This window comes from Triturus cristatus, chromosome 7 (genome assembly GCF_964204655.1).
Source record: "Triturus cristatus chromosome 7, aTriCri1.1, whole genome shotgun sequence".
NCBI lineage: Eukaryota > Metazoa > Chordata > Amphibia > Caudata > Salamandridae > Triturus > Triturus cristatus.
Window position 1 is genome coordinate 1,614,337,963 of NC_140590.1, and position 18,084 is coordinate 1,614,356,046.

At 44.0% G+C, this 18,084-nt stretch overlaps 1 protein-coding gene across 1 annotated transcript in view; it reads left to right on the forward strand.

Moving 5' to 3' along the window:
• LOC146812509 (targeting protein for Xklp2-B-like) overlaps window positions 1–18,084 on the forward strand; it is a 131,712-nt gene that overhangs the window by 95,413 nt on the left and 18,215 nt on the right. Inside the window, exons 11-13 of the mRNA XM_085619511.1 lie at window positions 16,103–16,322; window positions 16,650–16,820; window positions 17,020–17,091. Coding sequence (XP_085475637.1) covers window positions 16,103–16,322; window positions 16,650–16,820; window positions 17,020–17,091 — 463 coding nt within the window. The remainder of the gene's footprint in view (window positions 1–16,102; window positions 16,323–16,649; window positions 16,821–17,019; window positions 17,092–18,084) is intronic.

Below are 18,084 nucleotides of genomic sequence, written 5' to 3' on the forward strand. Positions count from 1 at the left end.
GTCTACCCAAACGGGGCGTAAAGACTAAGGCAGCTTTCATGCCTAAGGTGGTGACCACTTTTCTTCTGGGGGAAATCCATTCATTACCTTACCTACAATCTTACCTCGACTCCATTGTACTGGGGGACCAGACAAGAGATTTGTTCTGACAACCTGATTTTTGTTGGAAATGTAGGTAGCAGAGAGCAAGACAGTCCAGGAGAGGACCTAGTCACTCTGGATCATACTGTGCATCAAAATGTTATGCCCTTGCAAAGAAGGAACGCCAGACCAGAGTCAGTTCAGTTCAAATACTTTATTCGACAAATTAATGTCATAAAAGTAAACAATTCAAACAATCATATAGTACAATTACAAATAAAAATACAGGGTATCGTCTACCAGCTCATGGTGAATTACTAAACAGTTAAACAGAATTTCAAAGATAAACAGTGCATTTCTAAGCATAAAAAATACGAGAGAGTTCTAAGGGAAATTATGCAGAATACCTATTACATAAAGTGCTTAATGCATAGTGCAAATGTCGCATACAGATTAAAGTGCAAACCTATCAAACCGTACAATCATAAGATATACTGAGTGCAAAGCGTCAAGCAAAGGCAGGACCAAGGAAAGTACTATGTGCAATGTGTCGAGCATACAAAAGTACAAAACTAAAATTGGAATATAACATTTAAAAATCTAGACAGTCAGATAGCGGAAGTCTATTTCTCATCTTTTTAGAATGTGTGGCTGAGACCAGAAAGCTGGCAATGTTAAAAATGTCCCATGGTGTACTTAGTAACTGCAGGTAAAGTAATGCTGGTCTAACCTGCATGAAGCCCTTCCCTTTCAAAATTGGAATTAAGTACTTATTCCGCATAGTGGAATAAAAGGGACAAAACATCATAAAATGAAGGGTATTCTGGGTAGAAAAATTATCACATTTGCAGGGTGTTGAAGACTCTGGGTTACTCCAGTCCTGGAAATCGCCTAGTAGGAATGGAACTAGATTAAAACGAAACCTAGTTAAAAGCCAGCGATGGTATGGGATATTAACTAATATCAAATAGGGTTCGATACAGATGTTAGTTTTTGTTAGGAAATGAGCCCTTACAAGTGGTTTCTGCAGCTCTGTAACCTCCCGTTCTGCAGACTATCTTTTTAAAATTATTTTTTACCCATATAGCATCCTCCTTCCGTATCTTTTCGGGGGATTCAAATAGCTCAGGCCGTCCCAGCTTAGTTAGCCTGCTTTTAACATAAGTCAACCACTTAATTTTATTATAGTTGTCCAAACGTACACAGTCACTTAGGATTTTATGGTTCAAAGTTCGTTCAGAATTTAACCACACTTTGAGCCAGCAAAGCAACGGAGCTAGGCTCAAAGTGTCTGAGATGTAACCAATTCCAAGTTCCTGATGTATAGAAAAGACTGCTGTTGATTGTGGAACTGATAAAAGACTGCGTAACAATTTTCGGCTATTTGGATGCCTGGTTGATCCTTATAGCCCCAGATCGAGGAACCATAAGTTGCAATTGCGACACACTTGGCGCTATATATTTTCAATATGCTCTTAATTGGTCTTGCCCCCAAGCGTTTGGCAAACCCCATAAGTCCTATAGCAGAACGTGTGACAGAATTCTTTTTAATTTTCTGCTGCGGGATCCAGGGAAACTTCTCATCGAAGACTACCCCTAAGTAAGTAAAAGAGGAGACCGAGGTCACCTCTTGGCCATTACAAAAAAAGGGATGGGGTTTTCTTGTTTTACCCCCAATTGACAAGATATGAGACTTATTGTTATTCACAACTAAGTCCAACGATTTCATGTGGGCCCCAAACGCATCCAGAAGCCGCTGTAAAGCAACCGCAGTGCGGGCAATAAGGACCGCGTCATCCGCGTATAGGAGGACCGGGATGGAATAGTCTCCTACACGCGGAATATCCGGGGTTGCTGATAAGAGTGATCTGTCTAGGTCATTAATATAAAGGGTAAAAAGAACTGGTGCCAAAATACACCCTTGCCGAACACCACGGGCAGATCTAAAAGAACTTGTACATTTACCATCCCGTGAAATTCTGACCGAGGCGAAGAGATCCTGGTGAAGATCGGACAAAAAATGCACCAGGGGAGGATCAAGACCTTTTTCTAACAGAATGGTCCACAGCTTAGACCTGTTAACCAGGTCAAAAGCTAAGGATAAGTCCATGAAAGCCAGTCTAATACAGCCTTCCTTCGCCACGGTATATTTGTTGATTAATAATGACAGGTTAAGGCACTGATCAATGGTACTTCTGTTTTTTCTAAAGCCATATTGTAGGTCTGAAATGTTCTTATCAACAGCCCAGTCAGAAATTTTCATTAAAATTACTTTGCCTAAAATCTTCACGGAAGAATCGATCAAGGATATAGGTCTGTAGCACCGCGGGTCCCCTCTCTGGCCTTTCTTAAAAATTTGAATAATTGTAGAACAGGACCATGATGCGGGGAACCCTAGGGAGCCAGAGACGTTAAAAACTTTGGCCAGGATCTTCGCCCAAAATTTAGGGTTTGATTTAAATACATCAGCCGGGACTAAATCAGGGCCAGGAGCCTTGTCACTGAGATTCTCTTATAGCTTTCTCCACATCTGTTTCGCAGAACACAAGTGTAGTTCGTGATTCAACAAATGGGACGCTAGGACAGAGATCCAAATTCTCAGGAGAGGCATATATTGCCTCAAAATGAGACCACCATTGAGCCTCAGTGATGTGGCAGTCCTGAATTTCATTATCCAAACCGGAGAAAAAAGGAATATTGATAATCCCCCAAAATTTTGAGCTATCTCGGATTTCCGCTTGTAAGTTGCCAACTTATACTGTTTGCGCAGGACCGCTATCAGGGAACTCTCGAGGTTTTGTTTTCAGCGCTTCGTTTAATAGGCGATGGGCGAGAGCAGTTGCTGTCAAACCACTTAGGGCCATGTGCTGGTCTCGGGATATGTTTGACTGTGAGATCACAGGCAATTTGTTTACAAATACCCTCGAAAGCTCTAAATATTTCATCTTTTGAACTCAATGGGTTATCGCAGATTGAAAAGTGCCCCTCGCATTTCGTGCGAACTTCGTTAAAGATATCCGGGATCACCTTAGGCCACCTAAGCCGTCTCCCTTGGTCACAAGTGGATACAAAACAAGGTGCAGTTTGGGTCTTGTCACTAGATCGTGAGCTGCAACATATATTGAGTTCCAGAATGACCGGGTTATGGTCGCTAAAGGGCGTTTCTCTTGCATTGTAAAAAACAACTTTATCCAATAGCCCTGGAGACAAAAAAATGTAATCAATGGTATCTTTAGTATTGGATTTAAAAGTCGGGCACCGCTCAAGCTTATTAGCGAAGCCCGGTTCAAAAAGATAAGCATCAGACAGGAGGGACTCTAAGGCCTCCCCCTCCCCAGTGTGTTCAAAATGGGGCAATGAGGCATAATTATGGCCAAGATCATCGGTAATGAGGCAATTTTGTTGGCAAGGATGAATATTAAAATCGCCCATGAGTACGACATAGAACGCAGTAGTTTGCGAAGCTCTTATTTTTCTAAAAACAAATTCAAGTTAATCAAATGTTGATGCCTAAAATTAACTTCCCCAGAATTATAAAAGTTCACCAAAAGTATCTTAGGTTGAGAGGTAGAGCAGATTTCAATTGCCAAACAGTTGAAAGAATCTACATGAATTCTATTTATAGGTCCCTGTATATTTAAAGATAAAAGTAACAAAAGCCCACCTTTTGCTCTACCGGCTACGGTGGCTTGAGCTGGGAGAAAAAAGGAACTGAAACCATCCACCCAGAAATTCTCCTCCTTATCCCAAGATTCCTGGATGGCGATTGTATCAAAAGATTTTAAAAACGCTAGCCACTGAGGATTATCTTTTACTTCTTAATCCCGCAATGTTCCAGCTAACAGCTCTACAAATTGGGGCGTTTACCACGCCAATGTCTATTTCCAAATTAGTTGGACAAGGGCTAACAGATAGGCAGTTGATACTCTCCATGCCTAATCCCTCCAAATCATTGGGAGCAGAAGGAGGCAAAATAACATCTCGTTCCATATTAATTGTGCAGGGGGTAACAGATAGGCAATTATTATTCACGAGGCCTAGACCCTCCACATCATTGGAAACAAAGACGGTATGGTGTCAGGTTCAAAGAGTCAATCATTTGAGTCCAACATGTTTAAGGGAGAATCTATTAGTCAGTGGTAAGCCCACCTCCTCACCCCCTGACTGGGCAGTTATAGTATTAGAGGATAGAGAACCAACTCCTCCCGATCTATTTCTATGCCAATACTGGGGTGGATAAAACTTAATAGCATGTGGCCTTCTAGAGGTCACCCCCAGATTTGGGGGAGGGTAGAAATAGCCCAATGGTACAGCCCTTATACCTTCTGAATTAAGGGCAGAAGTATCCCAAAACAACCTATCTGCTATGTCAGGTTTGTTAAAATTTACATTTATGCAGTCCCCTACAATATTTTTAGGCTGGTTGCCCACCCACGACAATCGTCTAGCCATAATGTGGTCTGAAATATCATGCGGGCCCGTACAGTAGTGATTACACCAATTTCTTGTTTTACGTAACAAACCATCTGTAGATTCCTGAACGGCGTGGTCCAGGGAGGGAACCCCAACAAGGACCGCAACAAGAGGGGTAGCTTCAGGGGGGAGATCAATCCTGTTACAGTTGTTAGAGGTAGAACTATTGTGTAACACAGGACTCTCCCTTGTTACAGGACCCAAACCTATAGGTCGCATTGGAACGGCGCCATGAGGGGCGATGGATACATTTTGCCTTATAATAGGGGAAGGGACCATCCTACCCTCCAAATTCACATGACCACCCGGCCCCGATGAGTTCGACTGGACACATGTTTGAATAGACCCTCTGGTAACTGATCCAGTCACTACTGGTGTCGCATCGCTAATGTTAGTAAACGGCGGACAGAGATTGTCTTTTAAGCGGGAATCCAAAATGGAGTGTAAATGATCACACTTTTTTTTTTAAGGTCAGCGACACAGTTCATAGTGTCAATAATATCCTTTGCAATGGAGGACAGCATGGATTCAAATCTTGTGCTAAAAATATCCTCAATAAGGAGCCGTAAGGACTGCTGGATAGAAACATCAATTCCTGGGAAAGTACTAATTGGACCAACCTTAGGGCCTTTGCCACGCTTTACTGGTTTTTTTCTTTTGTGACCGTTTTACATCAGCCGGCCTAACCCTAGGGACCCCTGGACACAAGGGGCTATGATGTCTCTGTGGGCTGGTCTGGTCACCCAGGTTGGCCATAACAGGTACTGAAACATCCTGATGTAAATCTGGGGCAATGATCACTACCTCGGGTTCCAAAGGGATAGGAGCCGCTACCAGATCTGCCAACCCGACTCTGGGCACAACATCTGTGTCCAATCCTAGCTCTTTTTCGGCATTAGCGATTTCTTTATTCAAGGCACCCACCGCAGAGGTCAAATAAGAGATAATAGAGGGGGATTGTCTAGGTATTTTCGCTTTTATACCCCCTTTATCAGCGTCCCCCATGAGCTTACGCTTACCCATCTTGAGGCGTTAGAGGAGGCCCAGTCCAGTCTTCGGGCTTTGACGGGCAGGCTGCGAGAGGTCACTGCTGGTTAAATGGACCTCCGGCGCCCTCTGATGCTGGTAGAAGGCGCCTTGCAGGGAACTCTGGGAAGTGTAGTCCCTTCGCTGCCTGGTACCGTTTCCCTCACGGCGGGAGCAGGGAGTCTTGTTGCCGGTATGCCGTTCCCCTCACGACCAGAGTCTTCAACTTCAGCATTTGCCAGGGTGGCTCTAGTGGCTTAGATACGCCCTGCTCAACAATTGTCGCCCTCCCCCTCCAAATAAAACCGATGTGGTGACTTGGCCATTCGGTCTCACTTCTGAGTTCAGTGAATAGTTGTTTGCGAAAGGTAGCCCATTTAGCTAGTTCGATGCTGCAAAATGTCTTTTTCTGACTGCTTCTTCAGCCCCATAACCTGGGAGCTACTGCCATGATGTGTATTTAAACAAATCTGCAGGAAGGAGTATCCATCGGGAGAAATGTTACTTGCCATCGGTAGCTATCATTCTGGTTTATACTTTATCCACAGGCCGATTCGTCGCAGTTCACACTAACCTTCCCAAACTGAAGGATGTTCATAGGCCACTCATACTATAAGGGTCAAAGTTCATTTGTTACACTGAGCTTCCACGCTTGATTTAATGCTACGTGCACTAGGGTGGCGTTCTATGGTCCTAGTAAAGTTGCACATGCACCGTGTTTAGAGCTGAGATGGTGCCAGGTTGGATCCAGAAACTGTCAATTTTCTGGATCCAACCTGGAAATAGCCCAAAGGGGGTGATTCTGCAAGTGGATCTAGTATGCACCAGAAAGATCGTTGCCGAAGGTAAGTAACTTTTTCGCATGCATGCCCAGGTTTAGAAGGCAGAGCGTCCCTGGGGGAAAGTCTTTTTTTTTTGTCTACACCAGTGAGCTACATTTTATGGCACCCCTTAGACAGGTTTGTGGTCTTGTCTAGTAAAGGTTCTGTGTTCATCAAACCATTTGGGAGAGGTGCTTTGGTCATTTTGTCCATAGATTTATGGAGTCTGCTAATTCAAACAGTCAGACTTTCTGCTGGAAGCAGTTCTTGGTTTTACAAATTCACTGTATCCACTGAGGTTCCTGCAGTGCATTTTCTCAATGGTAATTGGTAATATCTGGAGTGCACCCAGGCAGCAGTGTATCGGGGAAACCTTGCCAATTTGGACACCTTGATAGTTATTTTGCAAAGTCTCAATTGCCTGTTTATTTATAAAGTTTTATATAGCGCGAACATGATCCTGAGGGATATCTGAGCGCTTTACAGTTGTGGGGAAAGGAAAGTAACAGTTGCAGTACATGTGTCAAATGGGAGTCAAGACAAAATCACATATCAAAATAGAACTCGCAGGGCAAGAATGGTTACAAGTACACGGGATCAGCAGAATAATAAGAACATAACTGGTACATATCGAGATGGAATAGCAACCATCGTAAGGGCTTAACGGTCTAGGTCCAATGCATTAGAGCAGACGATCCAGCAACCTATTAAGGTAAGAACTTGTTCGTAAGGAATCTTTTTACTTCCAATTTGAATGCATCCTTGGAAGAGATTCTACGTATTTCCGGTGGGAGTGAGTTTCAGCTCTTCGGAGCTGAGCCGGAGAAGGCTCGGTGGCATGTTCTCTTTTTGAGAAAGATCTGAGGTTTCAGGAGGAGAGTTGGCACTCCTAGAGGGTCTAGCCCCTCCTGATAGTTCCAGTTTTTGTGTTAGATAACTGGGGGTTTTGAAATGGAGGGCTTTGAGATAGGCAAGCTATCTTCAGCTGTATTCTCGCTTCATATGGCAGCCAATTTAGGGATTTTAAGACTGGAGAGATGTGCGCATTTCTTTTAGTACCCGTGACCAGTCTGGCTGCTGTTTTCAATGAGGCCCTTAGTGGGGCCAAGGTATATTTGGGGAGACCACAGAGCGTAAAACTGACACATTGAAGTCTTGGCAAACAAGCGCTTGGAACACTTGTTTGAAGTCCGCTTGTGGGAGGAAAGGTTTGAGCTTCCAGAGTATCCTCAACAGGTGGTTAGCTCCCTTGCATACTTTGCTAATATGAGTCTTCATGTTCAAGTGCTTGTCCAGAGTGATTCCGAGGGATTTAGCTGATTCGATGTTGATGAGGGGGGAGCAGTTGAATGTGGTGAGCTGATCCAACCAGAGGTGTAGCTTAGGGGTGTGATTTGGAGAGATGAGCAGGAATTAAGTTTTGGAGGTGTTGAGCAGCAGGTGGTTCATAGTTAACCAGTTTTGAGTAGTCAGTGTAGTGTTGAGTGAGGTGATGTTATCCAGGGAGGAGATTTTCAGATAACGTTGGGTGTCATCTGCATACATATGGAAGATAATGTCCATGGATTTTAGTGCATTAGCTAGTGGTTCCAAGAACAAGTTGAAGAGTATGGGAGATAGGGCGGACCCTTAGGGGACACCCATAGATATTGGAGATGGCTGCGAGAGAGAGATTCGCCTTCACTCTTTGGGATCTGTGATGGAGGAAAGACGAGAACCATTGCAACACCAGACCAGACAGGCCCATCCTGTGCTCTAGGGTGGATAGGAGGTTGTCGTGATTAAGTGTCAAACGAGGATGAAAAGTTAAGGAGGCACAATTCATTTTGATCAAGCATTTTTAAAATGTTGTCCATAACATGAGTGAGCCGATTTGGTGCTATACCCACTAAAAGTCAGATTGATGTTGGTCCAGGAGATGGAAATTCTCAAGGTGAGCACAGAGTTGCAACTGGACGCATGTTTCTAGGAGTTTGGCGAGGGCGGGGATGTTGGAGATAGGGCGGAAGTCATATAATATGGGTGTTACCTGAGCTGCTTTTAGGCACTCTGGGATTGTGCCTTGTGACAGATGCGTTGACCATCTGTGTCCAGATGGGAGATACTGCATCCTTGATTTCTTTGAAGCTGGAAGGTTGCAACGGGTCGCTGAAATGATTAGAAGGGTTGATACTCTGAAGAACCTTTTTATGTCTTTCACTGAGTGGGGTAAAGGTGTCCCAGGAGGCATAGTTCTTGATGCCCAGGCTCAACGGTTCGATCGTGCCTGTTTGGGCCGGGCGGGAAGTAGACCCATTGGATAGCGGTAGGGCCCGCTTGGTATCCAGATCAATATAGATGAGTCTATACAGAGGCGGGTTCCCGGGAGGAGGTATAGTCTAATTATACGGATGAAAGACACTTGTGATTCCCTGATGTGTAACTCCCGAATGATGTCTGTATTGTTCCCTAATGTGCGATTTGTACATGGCATTGTATCATATGGTCTTACGAGCATTGTAAAATAAAGATTTCCCCCCCCCCCCCCCCCCCAAAAAATACTGACTAGTCTAGATTTCTCGGTAAAGAAAGCAGCCAGATGAGTGGGGGGGGCTGATTTCCAAATCTGGGCGGTTTGGTGCGTTCGCCGATTGTTTAACCAGTTCAAAAACTTTCTTGTGGTGGTTGATGATGATAGAGGATTTATATTGCGCAAAACAATAACCCGCAGGTATCAAGGCGCCTAACAAACAGGGATAAAAAGAAAGGAAAACCTTACACATAGGCTTGCAAGAAGAGGCGAGTTTTAAGGGCCCTTCGGAATATCTGTAGGGAGGTTAGGGACCTAAGATCCAAAGGAAGGTCATTCCACCATTTAGGCGCCAAAGTGGAGAAAGCCCTACCACCCCACTTGGCTCTTCGTACACGGGGGACTGTCAGGAGCAATTACCTGGAGGAACGCAGATCCCTTCCAGGTATATAGTGGGAAATGATGGAACCAACTCCCATGTCGCTGTTCCTTGCAATGACAGAGTAGGTCATACATAGGACTTTAAACTGGACTCGGTGCTCTACCGGTAGCCAGTGCAGCGTTTTCCTGGCCAACGTGGCCGAGGAGCGTCTTGGAGCGTCCAGAACAAATCTGGCTGCGGCATTCTGGACTACTTGCAGGCGCTGCAGTAGGCTCCTATTTAGCCCCGCATACAGCGCATTACAGTAGTCCAGTCGCGAGCCGATAAGAGCGATAACTATCTGCTTTCTGGACTGCATGGAGAGGTATTTCCTGATTCTTCGCAGGGTATGGATTAAGCCCCAACAGGTAGAGATGGTTCTACTAACCTGACCGCCCATGTCCAGTGCAGGGTCTATCATCACCCCTAGATTCCTAGCAGATGTCGTGGGGGAAGGACACACCCCGAGCGAGTCAGGCCACCAGCTGGCTGACCAGATGTTCTCGTTCCCTCCAAACACCATCACCTCAGTCTTCTCCCCATTCAGTTTAAGTGAGTTCTGAACCATCCACTGGCCAACTGCCTCCATACAAGATCTAAAATTGGAGGCAGTAGGTACGTCTGAATGGGAAAGAGAGACGAGGATTTGGGTGTCATCTGCATAGGAGACTACCTCCATCCCGAAAGATCTAATTAATCTGGCCAGTGGGGTCATATAGATGTTAAATAGGGTCGGGCTAAGAGCCGACCCCTGCGGGACCCCACATAGCACCGGTCGGGATGGAGATAGGAGCTCCCCCAGCTTGACTCTTTGTTCCCTTCCTTCAAGGAAGGAAGTTAGTAGATCTAAAGCTGCGTCCCTCACCCCCACTTCCCTCAGACGATATGTGAGTACTGAGGGGGAGAGGGTGTCAAAGGCCGCAGTTAGATCTAACAGGTTTGCGGCTTGATTAAGTTGGGATCTGAAATAGTCTGCCTCTGCTCTCTTGATGTGCTTGTTAAAGGAGCCCCTAACCGATGTAGATTTTTAGCAGGTCCGTGGAAGGTTTGGATCTCCAGGATCGTTCAATAGCCCTAAGGTTGCGACGTTCCGAGTTTAAGTTGCAGTTGAACCATGGTTTGGATGTTTTTGTTGAGGCGTTTTTTATTGAAGAGGAGCAACGGAATCCATTATGCTAAATGTAGAAGTCGGTGAGTACATGAACCTCAGACATGTTGACTTCTGGAGAGAGGGCAACTACAAAGTGGGATGCTAGATCGGAGGTGTTGATATCTGAGGTCCCTTTTCCAGATCTTCGATTTCGTTGGTTGACCCTTCCTTAGAGACACATCCATGTTAATATGGAAGAAGATGTTGTGGTGGTCGGACCAATCACATGGGGTGATGGTATTGATTGTGTTGTCCTTTGGTGATGATGAGGTCCAGAGTTTCACCTTTATTATGGGTTGACTAGTCACAATGTTGAATCAGCTCTGGATCACTCAAAGATTTGAGGCAAGTTACAGCTTGGTCATTAGGGTTAGACCAGTGGAGGTTGAAGTCACATAGGTAGATGTGGGAGAGAACGGAATAGACATTTGCAGAGATTTCCATTAATTGTTCAATGAAGGGAGGTTGTCCCCAGGGGGGTGATAGAATGTGTGTAAATTGCACACCGGATGATGGTTACGGGAGATGTTGAGACAAAGGTATTCACAAGATGATGGCGTAGAAGACTCCAAGATGGAGACCGCGAGATTGCTCCGATGTATACAGGCTAATCACCTCCCAGCTTCAAAGCTCTCTAGGCGAATTATGTCATGAGTAGGGGGCACTAGGAGGTCTAGGATAGGAGTGGAAGAGGGATTGAGCCAAGTTTCAGTAAGGATGATATCGATCTCATTGTGTTGGATGAGGTCAAAGATTTCACAGGCGTGTTTGCTGGCTGACCTGCAGTTGAGTAGTACGCATTTAAGTTGTACCAGAGAAGGTGGGGGGGGGGGGGGGGGGAGGGAGGGAGGAGTCTGTATGACCACACTCATGAAGTTGACGTTGTTTGACTCGAAGGAGGGGGAGGGGGAGGGGGGGTGTCTCTGTTCGGGTTTGCGTGAATGGCCTGCATTTGCCCCGTAAGGATCTTATTGGTGTCTAGAATAAGCGAGTAAGAGTTGAGCAACTCATCGATATCTTTGGGTGCGGGAGAGGCCAACGATCTTCTGGGGAGGGAGGGTACGTTAGGTAGGGGTACGGTTTTAGGGATATAGAGGTGAGAGATTTGATCAAGGCGAGCTCCAGCGCTGGCCAAGACTCTGGGCGGATTCGTACCAGAGAGGAGGGAGCTTATCCGGGGGAGGTGTTCCAATGAGAGGTATTTTAGATCATGTAGTTCGAGGGTGAGATGGTGCAGCTGGGGGGGATAAATCGTCCAGGTGAGCCACCAAGTCTGGTGCTGGGGAAGGGGTAGAAGTTGTGTGGGGGGAAAACTGACTGGGAGGAAGGGTCTTGATGAATGCCAGATGGGTCAATGGCGGTATTGAGGGGTTCCAGAGGGGAGAGTTGATTACTGAGGGTTTGCGGTGAACCAAGGTGCCTTGATAGAGAGGTTAGTAATGGAGAAAGGGTTACTGGCGGTGCAATGGGAGGAGCATTTGACCCGCCACCCATCCGGGACGAAGGTAGATAGGAGGGCGAGGTGGGAGGTGTATCCAAAGAGGAACTGGGAGCAACGCTTTGGGGGGTACCCTTGAGGTTGCTAGCGCTAGATCTTGTCGCAAAGTTATATTGATTAGCTAATGAATTTTTAATCTTCATGAAGAGTTTGTCGAACTGCTCTACATTTCAATCCGATGATTGAGTTGGAACGATCACGTTGTTGTAAATGGTAATGGTGAGATCGGCTTTGAAGATTGGGGAGGAAGAAACAAAGCCTGAACCCATGAGGTGTTTTCTTTGTCTGTTTGATCTGAAAAAAGGATAGGAGCGTTTTCCTCCCTTAGGCTCTTCTATTCGTGAAAAAGTTTGCCGTTCAACATGTTGCCATTAGATAGACAGAAATAAGTATCAGAAATAAGCAGTTTCGGGTGTCTTGATTATATTGTGTTTTGAATTTCTTAGTGGCATGTTTAGTCCGGTTAGGGGTCTAAGTAATCTTAAAGGCATTGAAACGGACTTGGGAAAGTAAGCCTTCAATAGGACTGATAGATGTAGCCATGGTGGGTGGAGGGCAGAGTGCCAGGAGAGGGTGAGATCTTGGGTTGGTTCTAGTCAATAATAGGGTAAGGTCTGTTAAGAATAGTGAACTGTATAAGCAGATTGGGCCCAAAAGGTTTGACCTGTGGGCAAGGCCTACTAGAAGAAAGAGCTATAGCGGCATTGTCAGTGGACCTTGGGATGTGGAAGATTAAAGTGGCATTATTACAATAGATGACTTGCCCCCTCTTAATGATCAACAATATAGCCATAAAAATAAACTTTTTATCATTTCAGATAAAATTGCGCCATCCAATTGTACAGTGGGGATTATCGGGTCTCCTTCAGCTGAATAGATTAAGAGGGTTGTTGGTGAATTGCCCATGCCAAGATAGCCACTGCTGAGAATCGAACAGTCCTCTTTCTATTACTATGAGGCTCTTCGATCAGTCCTCTTTCAATTTCTATGTGGAGGGGCCTGTGAAGACCTTCTGTCAAGATTTTTCAGAACCTGTAGCTATAAAATGGCTGAGCAGGAGAATTGCTGAGAAGCAAAGTGTAATGTATAGTTCTCAAGCTGACTATATTCCACTAGTAGTTATTTATTTGGAATTGTGGATGCTTATTAAAAAAAAAAAAAAAAAAAAAAATCCCCATTCATAAGAGGAAAGGAAAGCTCTGCAGCGGTTTTAAACCATATTGGGGGCGGGGGGGTTAATATTTCTAACATTTCAGTATGTAGTAGTGAAGAAACGGGTCTTGCTCTCAAATGTCTTACAGCCTGGATCCACATGTCGTGCTTAATGCAGGTATAAAGACTGGTCACGTCCAACCTTGCCAGTAAAAAAAATTGATTTCACATATGATGCCCTCCATGTTAGGAAGTGTGACTTATCTTTTAAATAAGCTGGTAGTGTAGAAACAAAGGGCCCTGAAATGTTAGTAGAAATGGTAATGTACTGCTTAAGCAATAACTTTTTTCTCTTTAATAAAAAACATCTACAGACAGATCCTGGGGACAGCGATGGCCACCTGCTTTGCCCCAGCTATGCTAATTTATTCATGGGCTGGTGGGAGGAGCAGGTGTCGGGAAACTGGGAGCAATTTGGGGTCAACATTGTCATGTGGATTCGGTTTATAGATGTCATTTTTTTTTTTTTTATTTGGAGAGGGGATGAATTGTCGGCTGAGCAATTTGTGATCTCGCTTAACGACCATGATATGAATTTACGATTCACTGCAAACCTCAGTAAAGAGAAGTGTAATTTTAGTTGTTGAAATTGAGGTCCTTGAATCTACGCTAGTTACAAAACTACATAGGAAACAGACTGCTGGCAATAGTCTATTAAATGCCAACAGTGCTCAGCCTTCGAGCCTAACTCGTAGTATTCCTTATGGCGAGTTGATTAGGGCCAAACGAAATTGCAGTACACAGCAGGAGTATAACAAAAAAATTGGTTATGAGCAAAAGGTTTGAGAAGAGGCTACAGTAGTAAAAGTATTAAACAGGCTATAGCAAAAGCAGATGCATTGCTTAGACCAAATTTACTACATTCCAATCCTACAGTAGGGGAAGCAGCAGACCAGGTTAGATTTAGAACTACTTTTTCAAATACAGCATATAATATCCGGAAAATGTTTAACCAAAATTGGCACACTTTACGAACAGATAAGATCTTGCACAAATATGTCCATGAAACTCCCCAGATCACCTTTAGAAGATGTAGATCGCTCAAAGATGAGCTTAGCTGTAATATGGTATCTACTGAAGAGGGTGGTATGTGTAGAGATGTAAATAATGGCACATGCCTTGCAACATTTGAATCCAATAGTGTAGATTTGTACCAAACTGAAAATTCCCAATACTAGAGGAGAATTTGTGATTAAGGGGAATTTCACATGCGATACAGAGGATTGTGTTTACGGTTTGATTTGCCCCGTGGTGAGTTTTATATTTGTAGCACTGTCCATCGTGCAAAAAAAAGGTATTAGAACACCTACGTGCTATTAGAAAAATGATGCACGTCACTTTACTATGCATCTACAGAATGAAAAATTGCTGTCATTTGTAGTTTTGAATGCGATTGTAGTACAAGAGAGGGGAGGTGACGAACGTCAACTAAGAATAGAATCGAGGCTTATTATAGACTTTGACACACTAACCCCAACTGGTTTGAATGTGAGGAGATGGCAGTGCATTTGTAAATGCACATCAGCAATTAATGTTTTAGGTAGAATTTAACTTCCTGTTTTTCTTTTAGTTTATGATACGACGGATTTTTTTAATCCATAGAATAGTGGTTGAGGGTTTAAAATGATGAATTAAGCAGTTCTATGGGGGTTTTTTTGTGTTTTTTTTTGCACACATAGGATGATCGTTTGTAATATCGAGGCAGCAAGGACAGCATCGTTGCTATTAGAGCTACATCGATAAATTTGCCTCTATTGATTAGAAGTGAGGGTATCGGATCTACCATGCCCACTTGGGCAGGACTTTGGTGATTAATCAAGTGTATCAAATTCAAAGTATGGCCCACTTGGGCAGGACGCCTAATTTTGACGATATATAAAAATGTTATTGTGGAGAATGATAATGAATTTGTAGAAACGTGATATACAGATCATTAGACGCTTGTCCACCAATTGCAACTTTGCTTTTTCAGTATCTATATTCCTGTCCTCAATATTGGAAGATACTTCAATGAATTAAGAGCGCATTGAGCTTTTTGCCAAATATGGTGTTTATACAAACCACTCAATTTAAAAACAGCGTATTTATAATACAACGTTAAAGCGCAATTTATTGTGCTTAAGATATAAGATCCGAAATACACAGTAGCTATCTTTTTTCTTGTGGTGATAGCTTTTTGAAAAAGACATTATAATATGGCGCTGACCATCACATGTAACTTTGTGGTTGTAATGTTGTCCTTCATTGTTGTTGATCATGTGAGTAAAAATGGCAGTATCAAGGCTTCAACTGCACTCTGAAAAAGCTGAAAAGCGGCGCCGAGGTGCATCTTTGCCTGAATAAATTTGTTAAGCATCCCTGGGTGTCTTAGATGTTCGTTTACAAAATTGGAGAGAATTGCATCGTATCTCTAAAAATTGGGTTAGTCATGATCTTGATAAAATAGTTCTGCAATTCAAATTTTGTGGGTAAATTTACCTACTAGGTGTAAGTTGGTTCTATTCAACTATTCTAGAAAATCCGTTATTGCAAATGGAAGTTTGTTTTGAAAGAACACACAATGTATTCTTATAATTAATTCTACAGTGTAACCATTTCGTCTACCCGTGTAGTACAAGTGGTTATGTTCAGATCTGTGTTTAATAGAGGTGGGATGATCTTGCCCTTTTATGCCTGTGTAATTAGCTTGATCTTTTCTACAAAATAGTACGTTTCTTTTTATGTGTGAAGTTGACTTTATACAAACTGTAGAACAGTAAGTTAGAGTTGTGCTGGGTTCCTCCTGGTATGCTTAATGTAACTCTGCTTAGATGCTATGTGGAATAGGAACCTTACCCACTAAATGTAAATGTTTCTCCTGCTTCAAATAGATTGTGACTTTTCTTTCTGAGGCTTTCATTTTTATTTATAGCTGCAACTGCCAAGCACAAGTACTGGATACCAGATCATTTCATAGAGCACTATTTCACTCCAAAAAGCAGTCTATGAAAGAATCCCCTGAACCCACTGGCCACAACCTGGAACATGAAAAAACGATTCAAGAGCGAGGGGCAAAGTGGGAGCAGCCTGGACCGGAAAAGGGCATATTCCTTGTAAGGTCTTGTCCAACTGAGATGCTGATGGGAGTAGTGGTAAGACGTCCTGCTTGTGAATTTCTTGATCGCTCCAACATCCCATTGAATTTTTCTTTCTTTACTGACCTAATCCTTGTTGCATTGTAGGAGATTACTGGAAAAAACATTTTCTCGCTGGACAGTGTCCAAGCCACCGGTCTTTGCTTTAAGAAACAAAGTCTGTGACTATGCCAATGTGGTGTTGGTGGAGGAGGTACGAGTGAGTGCTTGCCAGTCACTGTGTGTGTGTGTGTGTTTTTCTCTGTCCTGTGTTCACTGTTAATGCAGGTGTAGGCAATTAATTAGAAATGAAAAATAATTTTTCAACAAATTCTATTTTGTTAGGAGAAACAGCCCATGTTAAAAGATTACAGCAAGCCACATAATGGTGTACCCTTTAAACCAGTTTCTCTAAACCAAAGGCGATCCCAGCCTGCACCATTCTCCTTTGACACCAGGGATAAAGAGCGCCTAGCAAATAAGATGAAGAAACTGGAAGATCTAAGGAAAGAGGAGGTGAGACCCACTTTGGTCACTGAATATCTTTGAGCACGACTGACTTTTAGAGTGGAGTTGAGTCATCAGTGGAGTATTACCTTAATTCGAAGATTATTCATGGGATGCCACCTAGTATTTGAATTTAAAGGAGGGTAAACGTCGATACATGGCATTGCATGCTTGAATTAATTTTTGTATTTACAATTATTTTATACAGGTTCCAGTGTTCAGAGCTAGATTGCTGCCGGCCTTTTACCTACAAGTAGATGAGAGAGCTGCAAAAAAGACGGTTTGTGCCTCTTTTTGAAGTGTCGGTTCTGTACGTTAGAATATAGGCAGGCTTAATGTTGAGGTGTAATAGTGGATACCATGTCGAAGTAACAAACCAGTTACGTTCCTTTGGAGACCCTCTTTCTTGTAGCAACTAAGCACCCATTCCTCATCTTTTGAATATTCCCCATGGCGATGGACTGGATATGGAACATTTTAGGCAGTGCCGCTGTGTGCCAGTAGATTGGGCCAGTAGATAGCGCCATGCAGTTCCTCACGGATGCTTTGTCTGAAATCACCTGTGGGCCTCATAGGTGGCTCTCCTGCTGGCATCAATTTGTGCTAAGGTGAGTTGATTTAGAGGCTCTCCGCGCCCTGAGTGCAGAGCCCTAACTTCAAATTGACGTTACCCAATAATAAAATCCCAAGTCAACACACTGGTCAGAGTCCAATTGACTGAACTGGTGGATTGGTGAGGAATCTACAGTTGGTCTCTACCTGAAAGAGTTTTACCAAAAGGTAAGTAGCCTCTAACCTAGGATTGCTCACCTTTTGAGTCCAGGGCAGTACGTAGTAGGAGGGAGGTGCCTCAAACCAAAAAGTCCTGTAGAGCAGAACTAGTGATGCGCCTCTCTGCAAACTCAGGGCAGAAGAGGTATTGTCCGGAAGGCCTACCGGAGTCATAAGTTCCACTCTACGGTGCAACGTGTCTCCTGCGAGAGACCCCTTGGAAACTCCAACACACGGAACTGCTGACCTTGCACCACCTCTAAGTGTAACTGCAACTAGTGATTGGCGAGGCATCAAAAGCTGCATTCATCCACCCTAGCATTCAAAGATCCTGGCAAGTGGTTTACCTCCAGGATGACCCTTGGTGGTCCAACCATTTCCAGAGGCATGGTGCTAACCAAGGGGGGCCCTCCCAACACAGAAGCGACGCAACGGTCCCCTCTCTGCTCTGGGTGGTGTCTGGATGGCCCAGCCCCTGACCCAATCTTGGTCCAGTAGCCCC